The sequence below is a fragment of the Megalops cyprinoides genome, chromosome 12 (assembly GCF_013368585.1).
Source record: "Megalops cyprinoides isolate fMegCyp1 chromosome 12, fMegCyp1.pri, whole genome shotgun sequence".
In the NCBI taxonomy this organism is placed as follows: Eukaryota; Metazoa; Chordata; class Actinopteri; order Elopiformes; family Megalopidae; genus Megalops; species Megalops cyprinoides.
The window spans coordinates 26775554-26788889 of NC_050594.1; the positions used below are offsets into that span (position 1 = coordinate 26775554).

At 45.0% G+C, this 13336-nt stretch overlaps 1 protein-coding gene across 1 annotated transcript in view; it reads left to right on the forward strand.

Moving 5' to 3' along the window:
• syne2b (spectrin repeat containing, nuclear envelope 2b) overlaps positions 1–13336 on the forward strand; it is a 118700-nt gene that overhangs the window by 45371 nt on the left and 59993 nt on the right. Inside the window, exons 54-66 of the mRNA XM_036542304.1 lie at positions 237–440; positions 912–1067; positions 1363–1601; positions 1813–3874; positions 4510–4844; positions 5473–5617; positions 5850–6050; positions 6466–6725; positions 7676–7835; positions 9992–10147; positions 11630–11770; positions 12174–12356; positions 12947–13084. Of these exons, the coding sequence (XP_036398197.1) occupies positions 237–440; positions 912–1067; positions 1363–1601; positions 1813–3874; positions 4510–4844; positions 5473–5617; positions 5850–6050; positions 6466–6725; positions 7676–7835; positions 9992–10147; positions 11630–11770; positions 12174–12356; positions 12947–13084 (4380 nt within the window). The remainder of the gene's footprint in view (positions 1–236; positions 441–911; positions 1068–1362; positions 1602–1812; positions 3875–4509; positions 4845–5472; positions 5618–5849; positions 6051–6465; positions 6726–7675; positions 7836–9991; positions 10148–11629; positions 11771–12173; positions 12357–12946; positions 13085–13336) is intronic.

The window sequence follows — 13336 nt, forward strand, 5'->3', positions numbered from 1 at the left end:
GCATTGCCTTTCCACTGTTCTCTTTTTCATCTGTCCTCAGTTTTGGCAGAATTTCCTGTTGTGATTTTTTTTCCCCATGACACCTCTTGAGCACGTTTAGGGCTAAAAAATATGCCTCTAGCAAAGTATTGAACACCACACTGTAGAATACACTGTAGGCCACATTCCTTTTAAACTGCTCTTTGAATCTTTGGGTAAGTTGTAACTACAGCTGACATTGCTTGTGGTTTTCTCAGGAGCAGGAAGAAGATGCCTTATCGAAACCACAAGCTCTGCATGAAGCAGCTCACACTGCTGCTGAGGAGGTAATGCCTGAATCCAGGGACATTGGGGAGAGTGAGGACCTACCGCAGGACCTGCCTCATGGCCCTACCATGCAGGAGATCTTCACTGAGATACAGCAGCTGGTAGAAGTAGGACCCAATAACCTTCTCATTGAGGTGAGTGGTGAGTGATCTGGTGCCTGAGAGCCATAGTCAACAAAGAGAAGACTTATTTGTTCATAGAAGGATAGTGGCTCTATAGTTTTGGGGGTTTTGGCTGTGACTGAAAGAAGTATCTATAGGAAATGTGGTGTCTTTAATTCACTCACTGAATGACTGAGTGACCAGCCACCTCAGTTAATGCCCCTTTAGAGCTATAGTTATTGTGCAAAAAGGTAGAGAGGTCCCAACCAGTATCACAGTCGTTGTTCAGTTACTGTGATACTGCTGGGTAATGGGTCTCTCAGCATAAGAAATTAAGAAAAATTGAAGTTAGTAACTCATATTTGTCAAATTTGATAATTTTTTCATCCTTTGGCTGATCAGTTCATCTTTAGGCTTCAAATGTGAAGACATCTTGTATATTTGGATCTAGTGGTGCACCCAGGCTTCACTTGTGATTTGCTGTGTGAAATTCCTATGAAACAGGAAAAGCCTCTCAGGGAAACAGCTGGAAATTTGGATACTTCACTCAGAGACTTGGAAATTCAGCTAAGCCACACAGTCCTCAGGATTCTAGGCTGCCATAATCGCCCTGCCCAACTTAACACCTTGGCCATGTCCAAGCAAGTGGAAGAGGCGGAGGTGAGAATCTATCCTTAAAAGCGCCTCATCCATTAAAAGCGCCACTCTTTTAATGCTGATTTTTATCTTTGATCAAGAGACATGAAAGAGGAGAGAGGTATGATCGGAAAATCAAGTTTAAGTGAGGAGCTGTTTCTGTGTTCCTGCATGTCTGTACAGCTTGTTCCTGTACCATTTGTTGTAACATGATTTTCACTCACATTGCAAGCAGACAGCGGGTGTAATCTCAGAAGGCTTTGCAATGTGCCTGTAGCCTGGACACTGCAGACTGTCAAAGGCTGTGTTTGTGTTGCAGGACTGCAGACAGTGTGCCCAGGAGCGCGTGGCAGCATTGTCCCGGATGGGTGAAGTTGAGGGCAGAGACTCAGAGACACAGAACATGGGGGGGCAGTGGAGCGCCACCCTCTGGGACTCCTCCGCAGCTGTGCACACCAAAGAAGCCCAGCTTCAGCTGGTCATACAGTATCACAAGCAGACGCTCGCTGCAAAAGCCACCTTGGAGAAACTTACATCTGAGCTGGAGGCACTGAGAACGTAAGTTTCACTATATGTCCATATATTTTACTGCATGTCTGCCCTTTTTGACAATTTAATTTTGGTTCATTTCAGCTTTAAACTGCAACATGTAGCATGCATAATTGTGGACATGCTCCTTTAGTATGAATAACTAGCTCTGTGGTTTGCTGATGCTTCTCAGTGTACATAAATATTTGTTAATTAACATACTTCTGTCATGTCTGTAAAGGGTCCCTGTGGAAAGCAGCTCACTTGAAGCAGAAAAACTCCGTGCCATCCTGCAGGACCTGGAGCAGGAGAGAACTGTGATAGGAGAGCTACTCCAGACGCATACCAAATTGTGTCCCCACCTGAACCAAGCAGACAGGGCAGTGGCACAGACCCAACTGGAGCAAATACAGGGGGAGTGGAGAGCGCTGGAGAGAGCGGCAGAGAAAATGCTGCATCATGTTTCTGTCCACATTCAAGAAACCAGTGGCCTTCTCCTAGAAGCACAAGAGCTTGGCAGCCAGCTAGAAAGTCTGAGAGAGTCTCTGGGCCCTCCTCAGCCCTCCCCGGTGCAGTGGGACAGCCGGAGAGCGGGACAGCTGATGGCCATAGGCTCTGCTCTGACCGCCGCCGACCAGCATTACCTTCACTTGCAGCGCAGCTATGAGGCTATTTCTGAGAGTCCTCATGGAGAGAAGGAGAAGAAGGACATCGTGCAGGCCCTCCATTGTGTGAAGGAACAGCTGGAACACCTGCAGGCACAGATCTCCACGCAAACTCCCAGCAGCAGCAATGCAACCCTGGGGAAGATCGTGAAGGTCATGCACGATGCATTCACCTGGGCGAAGCAGACAGAGAGTGACATTGAGGCGAAGAAGAAGGTTGCGCTTCTCCCAGAGGAGGTTCACAGTCAGATCAAAGGCCTGAAGAAGCTGCAGTCCGACATCTCAGCGAAGCAATCCCAGCTGGAGTCTTTAGTGGAGGAGGTGAGAGAACTTACGCCCGAGCTGGACGAGAAGGACATCCCCATGGTGATGTCCTCACTGGACACTCTGGAGGATCTGGCCAAGTCCACTGCTGAGAAGTTAGCCCGTGCTCTACAGGTGATGGAGTCCGGCTTGCAATCGAGAGAGAAAATGTCTGAGCAAATTGCTGATGTGGACTCCTGGGTGGTGGCTCACACCCAAAAAGAGACTGCCAGGGAGCCTAATGGCAAAGGCAGCATATCAGACTTGGAGCGCAAGCTCCGCCAGCTCCAGGAGACCTTGAGGGAAGCAGACAAACAGGCAGCAGTCACTGAGGCACTTCTGATGAGGAGCAGAGACATTGCTCCAGAGCTGGATATTGATGAGAACTGTTACCTGAACGACAAACTCATGAGCCTTCAAGAGAATATCAGAGGCATCATCAGTTATGAAAAGGCAAACTGCCGGGAACTGGAAGAGCTTCTCCAAGCACAGGATGCCTCAATGAAAAAACTCACCTTAGTGGAAAATAGTTTGAGGCAGATGTCAGTGGAGTTGAAGAAGTTTAGGTTCCCCATTACTAAAGACTCCCTGTGTGCTTTAGAGCCCATAAAACACATGATAATGGAGCAGAAGTATCAGGTGGACCAATTGCGTCACTGCAGAGAGGACAAGAGGAGAGAGCTGCTGTCTGTGATTGCTGAGCTGCAAAAGAAAGTAGATGCATTAGCTCATAAAGCTCAGGAACATGAAAAATATTTACGCCACAGGCAGCGTATTGAGGATCTGAAAGAAAACGTGGAGAAGCAAGTCCTTCGAATGAAAGATGAAAGCATCGACAAAGAAGAGCAGTACAAGAGCTGCCAAGCTCTCCTCACACAGTTTCCGCTGATCAGGAGCCACTGCCAGGCGGCCGCTGAAGAGCTGCAGAACATCTCATCGGATCTCTACCCATCCCAACTGAGCTGTGAGCGTCAGAGACTTAAACAGTTCACGGACAGCTTCTCCACCTGGGAGCTGACCGTCCACAATGATGTCAAGATTCTGGAGTGGGTGCTTCAGAAGAGCCTCCATTACCCCACTGAGTACAAAGCCATGGTGGACTTCCTCAAACAGGCTAGTAGCCAGCTGGAGCAGCCAATCCCAGTGGAGCTGACAGAGCAGGCCCTTGACAGAGAGCTCTTGAAGTGTGTGACTATTCGGAAGAGTGTAGAATCTAGAGCACGGGTGCTGGAGGCTCTAGAACATAGGAATGGAGCCAGAGAAAAGGGACAGAGAAAGCATAGTGACCTGGCAGACCTGACAAAGAGGACTGTGAATGGCTGTGAAGGCCAAATGGTAGGTTTTCCTTGACACGTTTAGTTTTGTTTCTAACTAAAACTGCGTTTGCTTACTAATTTAATGTACACACTGGTTCCTTTATTCACCATGTTCCAAATCAGATTTATCATCTCCAGAAGGTTCCAGTAGGTTCTGTTTGATTTTTGAAATAAAATTAATGCGTAAGAGTAACTGAATGTAAATTGAGTGTAAAGTTGGGTGTAAGTGTGAATAAGTGTGAATAAAATTTGTTTCAAATATGTCCTAAATAAGAATAAATGCTGGTCATAATGCATTTAACGATAACTTGACCAAAATAGTTATCCAATATTATGTAGAACATTCAAATCAGTATAATTTTAGTTCATTTGGTTTTTATTATCTACTCAAACAAGTATTTACTGTACTTTGGGATATTGTACAGGGTCCTGGTGTATGAGGTACAGTTGCATACAGCAGTCATGTATGTGTATACATTTAACATCCTAGCAGGCAAATGTTCTTAACTCCTAGCTCAGGTCTAGGTGGAATAAATGGTCAAAATTATTTTTTTACTCCATACATCAAAGTATGACACAAATGAGTACTTTTGTCTGCATTTGAATGCATTTTAGCCTTGATCTCTGATTGTTGAATGGGTTTTACCTTTCCAGAACTGCTTGTCCCAGGTGCGGCAGATGTTACGAAGTTACAGCACGGCTGTCAGAGGTGCCGTCAGGCTCCTGCAGGAGGCGGAGTCCAGGCTGCTCCTCCCTCTCAGCTGTATCGGGAGCTGCTCGGAGGAGCTGCAGCACACCCAGCGGTCTCTGGCCGCCCTGGACGTAGACTTCCAGTCCCACATCAACCAGGTCCAGACTTTAGTCCCCCAGCATGCCTGCCTCTCTTCCCAGCAGGTAGAGCAGCTTCACATCAAAGTCCTGAGTCAGCTCCTGGTGCGGGTCTCCACACTGCAGGCCCAGGCCCGGCTCAGAATGGAGGCCCTGCAGAGGTAAACCTGCCCTCTCTTTGGCACAGTCAGAAGCCTTGCTGTCACACACTGTCATCCTACTCCTTAAGGAGCTACAAGGTCATTGAACAGTGCTCATAAATCATCTGATAGCTTTTATTGTTACAGCTTGCTTCTCTCTTAGACTAAGCTCTCTGTACAGTTTTACTCATTCTCTCTCATTCAGTCTCTAACACAGACTTCTTTGCAGGAATTCACTGCAAGTTATTAAAATGGAATTGGAGTTATTCATAATAAATTATTGTCATCTTAAGCATGCTGCCCACTTAAACTCTCATCGTAATCCCTTGCCTCACATTTTCTGTAAGGGCAGTCTCTAGTACAGTGTTTCTCAGTCCTACTCCTGGAGCCCCCCTGTCCTGCATATCTTCTATCTGCCCTTGCTCCAAACACACCTGATTGAAATTAGTGTTCTTGCTCTTGATTAAATCAGGTGTGCTCAGCTAATCAAAAGTGCCACTGAGGAATTCAGTCAGGTAGGTAGAGCAGGGAAAGATGGAAAATGTGCAGGGCAGGGGGGCCCCAGGAGCAGGATTAAGAATCAGTGCTCTAGTATTAGTTTAGGAGGAAATTACTGCAAGTTTTAAGGTCTTGTTTTAATGCCCTCTAGGTGTACCAAAAATCAGAAAAGCTACACAAAATCTCACAAAAAGATCTGCCAGCATTTGAAGACAATAGAGAGTACACTTGCAGAGTGCATCTCTCACAATGCAACCTCTTACAAAGCATACTTGGAGCAGCAGGAAAAACTTAAGGTTTGTACAATAGTATTGCGGCAAATTTTGTGATGGTGTTTTATAGTAATGTGTAGTTAATAAAGCTCATAATGTATTATTTAATATGTATTTTGTCTGGAATCTTAACCTTAACAAAATTTAAAAAATGTTTTGTAAACCTATTGAACATGGTCACAAACATGTCATTCTTAGATTAGTACATACTGCCTTCCTTTGGCATCTCAGTGATATTCTTCTTATTCCTGTGAAGGCGTTGGTTCTGGATGTGGACACCCTGACTGGGAAGCTGGGAGAGCTACAGGAGTGGTGTCCAGAGAGGAGATGCAGTGGGAGCAGGGAGGAGGCTGTGACCGCCCTCTGGAGGCAGTGGTCAAAGCTACAGCGCTGTGCCCATTACCTGAAGGCACGCTCAGACCAAAGAGGAGCAGAGTGGAGAGACATCACTAAGAGTGTGAGTCACGTGACACAATGTGGACCCAAGGGACAGCTTCTTTAAAAGATTGCATTAGTCCTCAAAAACAACATTCATGCCCTATTGTTTCTATACAAGGGGAAAAAACCCCTTGTATAGAAACCCATCCACACTGATAAATTAGATTATTTTAATAATATGCTTAATGTGTTGGCATAGTTTCCTTTTACTTGAGTAATATCAATAACTTTTAAGCAACAGATTTAATATGAGCAATCCATTATCCCCTGAAGAGGTGCAGAGTATTGGTGAGATCTATAATGAGCTGTAGAAAAGGCATTTATTTTAATTAAGTGTGGTTAACTGGGTAAATTGGCAGGTTTCTCAGAGTGATGTGGATGGAAGACCAGAATGAAGGCCATCTGTTGTATGTGTGTGTGTTGGCATGCATTAGCTGGAGAGGGCCGCCATCGTTCTGGACCAACTGCAGGATGAGTTGCCAGACACCTCCAGAGTAAAGATCCCCTTGGAGGAACTGCAGGAGCTGCTAGTGTGCACAGAGCAGTACCAGGACCGGCTGGACTGCGAGCACCGTGCACTAACTGCTTTGGAGCTGCGGGTGGCCCGTCTGCTGGGTGTCCCCGCCCATCAGGAACAGACTCCGCCCATCCAGCTCTGTCAGGAGCTGCAGGCAATGCAGAGCCGCTACAGGAAGTAAGATATTCTCACATGTGTTCCTGTGATGCTTGTACTTCTACAACTCCTGTGTGATGCAGAGGTTTGGTTCAGGTGGACTTTTGTCTGTTGTTTTGGTTGTCTGTCTCTCTGTGAATAGGTTAACAAAAAATTACAGAAGCATTTAAATGAAACTTTGGGTGAAACCTCATGTGTTGGGAATAAATGATTCTATTTAAAAGCTGCTATGAAATCCATTTAGACAGGTAGAGGTATGCAGTCTATTATTGTTTGTTATGGTCCTGGTGATTCAATATCCCCCTATGCCAGAGGCATTCTTCCATTCTGTTGAATAAAGAACAGATGCTGAACAAGTTTGTACCACATGATTATACCATTGGTTTTGTGTTCACAGACATTCAGCTAAGGTTACATTGTCTTGCAGAATCATGTTCTGTGAATCATCCCCTAACAGTATCTGTGAGTTCAGCTGACTGCCGTTATTATATTATCAGCTCCTTTGTGTCTGGGCTGGTGGCAGTGCTGGTGTTGTTAGATGGGCTCTGCCCTGCTTGACACACTCTGATGAGCTCACTGAGAGAAGTGGGCTGGCACTGCGCTACGGTACCCCACATTCCAGAGAGACACGCACGCACACATAAGCGGACACACATGAAGGACTAGCTAACTGTCTACACCCTCACTGACACAGATCTCTGTTGCCTCGATCCTCAAATGTTTCTTCGTGTGGAGTAAGTGAAAGGAATTGGTGATATAGGATCTGACTTTCTACAAACACAGCTGAAACGCTTTTGAGGTAGGGCGGAGGTTAAGGGTTATTGTTTTTTCTTGTACGCTGTAACTCTGCATTCAATTCATTTGAGCTTCGTCAGGAGCCTGTTGCTATGTGCACCTGACCTGTGCTGATGCGCTGTGACAGGAACGGTTTTGTTGGAAATAAATCAATGGCTTTGCGCCTGTTCCTTCAGCCTGAAAGAGAAGAGCATGCTGGGGCGGCAGGCAGCGCACTTGGAGGTGCAGGAACGGGAGCAGGTGAAGGAAGAGATCCGCGGGGTGAAGGAGTGGCTGGTGGCTGCCATATCCCTGCTGACCGTCATGGACAACCTCCCCAGCACTCAGGACCTGCAGGTGGGTGACTCTCGCTGAGAGACTCTTGACTGAAACGCCCGGCCGCACAGCCTTCTTAAATCACAGCGTACTGCGATGGTGGTCCCTTGTGAAAAAGCTCTGTGGGAAACATCAGCTAAGCCACAGAGTGAACAAGTGTAACATGGTCTCTGATTTACCTTTCTTATAAAGTTCAAGGGAATGACATTTATTTATAGAAACTGTGCTTCAGGCAGGTGCTGTTGCTTTTCAGCCTGAGTAGTATCAGAATAAAAAACCTTCAATAACGGTTGAATTCAGTTATGTCCAGAAGATTTTGGCATTTTTTATTATAAACTTCAAGGTATTTCAATGTGATTATTTTCAGCTATTACTGCGATCAGTTAACAGCTATCCATTTGGAGTATAGTCCTGTTGTTTTTGTCATTATTTTTTATGATATTTCACAATCTTTATCATTGTACACCGAAGTAGGTCTTTTTTGTGATTAAACAAAAACAACTTAGATTTTCTTTGACCAATTAAGATGCGCTCTCCTCCTGCCCGGTGATGCATGAGTAATGCCATTTTAATGAGAGCAAGTGTAGCCCGTCCCCCTCTATGAACACAATGCGGTGTTTGTCCAGCATGTAACCAGTAAGGATAATCTCCACCAGTGGAATTCACAATAAAAAAACAACTTTCCAAACACTCTCCAAATCTGCAATTAGCATTTTAGCATTTTACTTGTGTAAATGAGGGTTTCCAGTTTCCAGTATCTCTCAGTTCTTCATGCAACGGCAAGTGTCGTGTTTCATACCTGCGATGATAGCAATAACGGTAGCGAGTGACCGTTATTCTGAAAGGGCGCCAAATGAAGTGCATTATTTGAGCGGAGATGTCGTTGGCTTTTAGTCTGCCTCTCCTTCAGCTAATCTTCCCTACCGCATTGTCCCACTCCTCGTAAGCGAGATGTGAGGAGCGCTGTCACTGTGTCCGAACCCCTGACTCTCGTCCAACATTTCTGATCAGGCTTTTATCTCCAGCTCCCTGCACTCTCCCGCCCCCACAGAGGGGCTCTCAGTCTGAAAGGACCCGGGGAGCACCTCCTTTGTGTTTTACCTTGTAAGTGGATACTCCAGGTCCTGGATCTCAGGGCCTGTACTGATGTCACATTTCCCTTCCAAAAAAAAAGGAACTTTCTCAGAGCAGTGCACCTGCTCTCTGCTGAAGGTCTGCTTGTTCACACCTCCTCATGGGAAAGTCTAGTGTCCTGTTCCATCAAGAGTGTCAAACTCCCTTTTTCGGTGTCTGCTTTTGCACAAAATGGTTTAGTTTGATTTTTCATCTGGGATCAGAAGACAGTAGATGCAGTGTATTTTCTCTGTTAGCCAGGAGGGGGAAGAAGGCTGATGCTAAGGGGCACAGCATCAAAAGGATCTGAATGCATATGGAGGTTCGAGTTTTGAATATGAAACTGATTAGAAGCTGCCACAAGAGACTGGGAGTTTGACTTTTGACATCTTCAAAACTGTTACCTCTGCGGTTGGTAAGGTACAGGATCTTCTTTTCTGGAGAGAGTACATATCAGTTGCAGAAGGGCTGGCAAACAAGAATGTTGTGTGTGTGTGTGTGTGGGGATTCTGGACATACTAGTATACAACCCTTTTTTTCAATTATGTCTATGTGTGTGTATGTGAATTTTCCAAATGTGTTCAATAACTCGTGTTTGTACATGCTTTTGTATGCTTTTTCCTTTTAGAATTGTTCTTATACGATAACCTTTGTACAACAGCGCAGAAACAAGAGGAAAGCAATCCTTTGATGCACTTGCATACAGCCAAATGCTGTTTTTCATATTGCAGGTCCCATAGAGCATTATAGTGGAAAAAGAACCAAATTAAGGATAGACATTGATCAGGTGATGCCATCTGAATGACTCATAGGTGTCTAATGAGTTACAGCGTGCATTAGAGTAGCCAGGAAAGAGGAAATCTGCTGACAAATCCACCCCTTCCTCAGTGTAATGAAGGTACTTTGCTTTACCACTGTGCATTCCTGGTCATTGTTGGCTGACAACACAGCTGGAATCAAACCTGGGATGTAGAGCTCAGCTTGCTCTCATGACAAGCGCCTTGTCAGCTGAGCCACTCAGTAGCCTGTACGTTATATTTCATATAGTGTGCCTCTCTCTGCAGGAGGTCCAGACACAGTTGGGATCCCAGAAGGCTGCCCTGCAAGGCATCATGGATAACCTGAGGATGAAGTATTCAGACATGTACAGCCTGGTCCCTGTGGAGATTGAGGGGCCACTGCAGGAGGTCACTCGCTCCCTGCAAGAGGTGGAGGAGAAGGTATGGAGAGAGAGAGAATGAGAGAGAGAGAGAGAGAGAGAGAGAGAGAGAGAGAGAGAAAGAAAGAACTTTATAGGTTGTGCAGATCCTGTCATTTTGTTTCGCTCTACACAAATTGATTGAAATAGGCTTTAAAGTAGGCATCATTTGTCTCAGGCACTACAGATCAATGAAGGCCCTTTGAAATGAGGAGAGCTTTCCAATGCATAGTTTTTATGTTTCTGTGAAGTGTCCCCACTCCCTGGAATCTTGTTGGTTCTCCTGTGCTCTTTAAAGCTGTAGTACATGAAGCTAACATTGTTGGTACCTGAGGAACCAATGTGTTACAGTAGGAGGGAGTGGGGAGCAAACAGAAGCAAAACACACTGTATATAATTTTAACTTTCATGAGAGGGAAGAATGTTTACTAAACCTGATTGGAGAAAACCCTGTGTCATAACACAGAAAAAATACTGGAACAAAAGCATCCAGTGCTTTGCAAGAGAACAGAAAACACCTTGGGAATTAGTGGAAACTACATGTCTCTGTTTGCTGTTCAAAACTGAGAAGAAGCAAGCATGTACTAATTTTAAAAATCAATCCCACTTTTCTGGAATTTTAATTTTGCTCTTATCGCAGAAACTCAATGTGATGACCCGTCGGGACTGTGTGGGTAGATGACTGCCCTGAAATTTAAAAATCAGTTTCTCCTGACGAACCCATTGAGTCTCCACAAGCTGGCTTAATGTAATAGGGTCTTAACACCTTGCTGTAAGGACAGCTGGACCCCCTGTGGGTCCTCTACAAGGTTCACACCTGCAGCTCAACGGCACTCTAATCAGAGAGTGCTGCTGGAATCAGGTTCTGTTGTAGTGGAGGCCCTGCTCAGTCTATTGATAACTCTGTCATTAGGACTGTTGTCATGGCAATGTAAGAATCTCTGAATTGCAGGCTAAAATTACTCAAAGATGACTGACTTCAGCGTTCCGAGTCAAACTGTCTCGAGTCATGAAATAGCCAGGCAAATGATGTGTAATGAAAAGTCCCTGGAGTTTGCAGCTGTTAGGCTAGAGATGAAAGTTTGGCCACCTCATTTCTTCCTCTCTTGTCTCTGAATGTAGGATGTCGCATGTGAACTTTATAGGTCTTATTTTTCCTGACATATTTGCATATTTAAGGTTTTACTGGAGAAATTTCTTAACTCATGATGTATTTAAACTTAAGCTCTTTGTTTCTTTGACATCCACTTTTTGCCAGCTCTGACGGTGGTCTTGTCTGTTCCAATGCTCTAATGTCCCATTACATGCATTTTAGAACCATAGAACTACAGTATGATGCGCATAGTGTACCATAGTACTATGATGCACATGATATTTATATCCCATGAAAAGAAGAGAAGCTGTGGTGAAAAAGGTGCACCTTTCCTATCTCCTGTTGTGGACCATGGAGAGGCCCATGCTCCAGCATTGGTACAGTGAGCCCTGTCTCTCTGCTGCTTTGCAGGTTGGGGAAGCGATGGAGAAGAGTGGCCCTCTCTGCCGCCTGGGTGGCAGGGTGGAGGAGATCAGGGTGGGGCTGCAGTCAGTGCTGGCCCTGCTGGAGCAGAAGAGCTTCACGGTGGCTGAGGCCGAGAGTAGACAGAAGGTGTGTAACCCTGTGTCACTTCATATTTTACTTATGTAAAGGGGACTGTGGATTAATTGATCAAACAGCCATACTGATAGAACTACCCTTCTCCACTATTTATTGTATTCCACCAATTCATACCTGTAACAATGACAGTTGAAAACCTCATTTGCCATTAGTAGATTCTGTTAAGGCCTATCACAAGCATGCCCCTGTTATATTCCCCAAACAAATTCATTACTGGTTTTGAAATCTGTTGAAGGGTCTTTGGTGCATATTTCAAGGTTTGAGCATCTACCTGTTACAACCAGTTGCTATTATGAAACTGTTGGTATATTGTTATTAGAAACCTTCCAACTATGTTTTTCCTTCCTTTGTCTTTGTGACATTGGCTTTGTGTGTGTGTGGTTTGTATGGGCAGCGTGTGTGGGATGAGTTGGACAGATGGCACTCACGCATGGCGGCGCTAGAGGTGGAGGTGCATGACTTAGCAGAGGAGCATCCCGAGGAGGCCCAGATCCTGACCGATAAACTGATGGAGCCACTGCAGCTCTACCAGCATGTGGCCAAGCAAGCAGAGCAGAGGACCACCTTCCTCAGCAAGGTCCATAGGCCTACATTTCCCAGCATTCCCAATTTCATCTGAAACTTGGCTGCAGCACTCTAGTAACTCTACTCTCTGTGTGTGACTGTTTGATTAGACCTGGTAAACCTGTTCTAGAAAAACTATTAATGGATAACATTCTCAACAAGAATTTGCCACAAGACATTTTGCATGTTTAGGCAGCAAAAAGAAGTACTGTTAATATTTTGCTTGCAGCATTAGTTCAGATGAGATTGACTCGCAGGCCTTATATAGGAGATTTTAATCTGCGTCAGGCAAAGCGTGTTTCTGTTGCTAGTAATGACAAAGCATACACTGTATACCCCTGACTGAATCAGAGGAGTGAAGTCTATATCTGCTTGTCAGTATTTTCAGTATGATGCAGTGCTTTGATACAAGATGTACATTGATGTGGTGCTGTAGTACGTGGTGTATGTAGAGATAATGTGGTGCTGTAGTACATGATGTATGTAGAGATAATGTGGTGCTGTAGTACATGATGTATGTAGAGATAATGTGGTGCTGTAGTACATGATGTATGTAGATATAATGTGGTGCTGTAGTACATGATGCCTGTCCTGGCCCTGCAGATCCACACCTGCCTGCAGGAGCATGAGGAAATGATCAAGAGTTCTAAGAGCTGGCTGAGCGAGGCCCATGACTGGCTGACTGCTCCATGCATCTATGTCAGTGCCAAGTGCCTGGCCAGCCATGTCAGCGCCCTGCAGGTCAGCCCACTGTTTGCTCCCCCTACACTCTGAGGGGAAGTAACTGCCCAGCTATCAATCAGTGACAATTAATTTATATCTCTGTAACTTGTATTTAAAATTTGGAAAGCTGCAGTCAAAACTCAAAAGTTGAATATTTTCTGCTTGCTATGATATATATATTCATAGATCTATCAGATACCCCTATCAGGGGTAACATATGGCTTGCATTTTGTAAATTACCTATTCACACAGCTGTTTATTTCAATAATT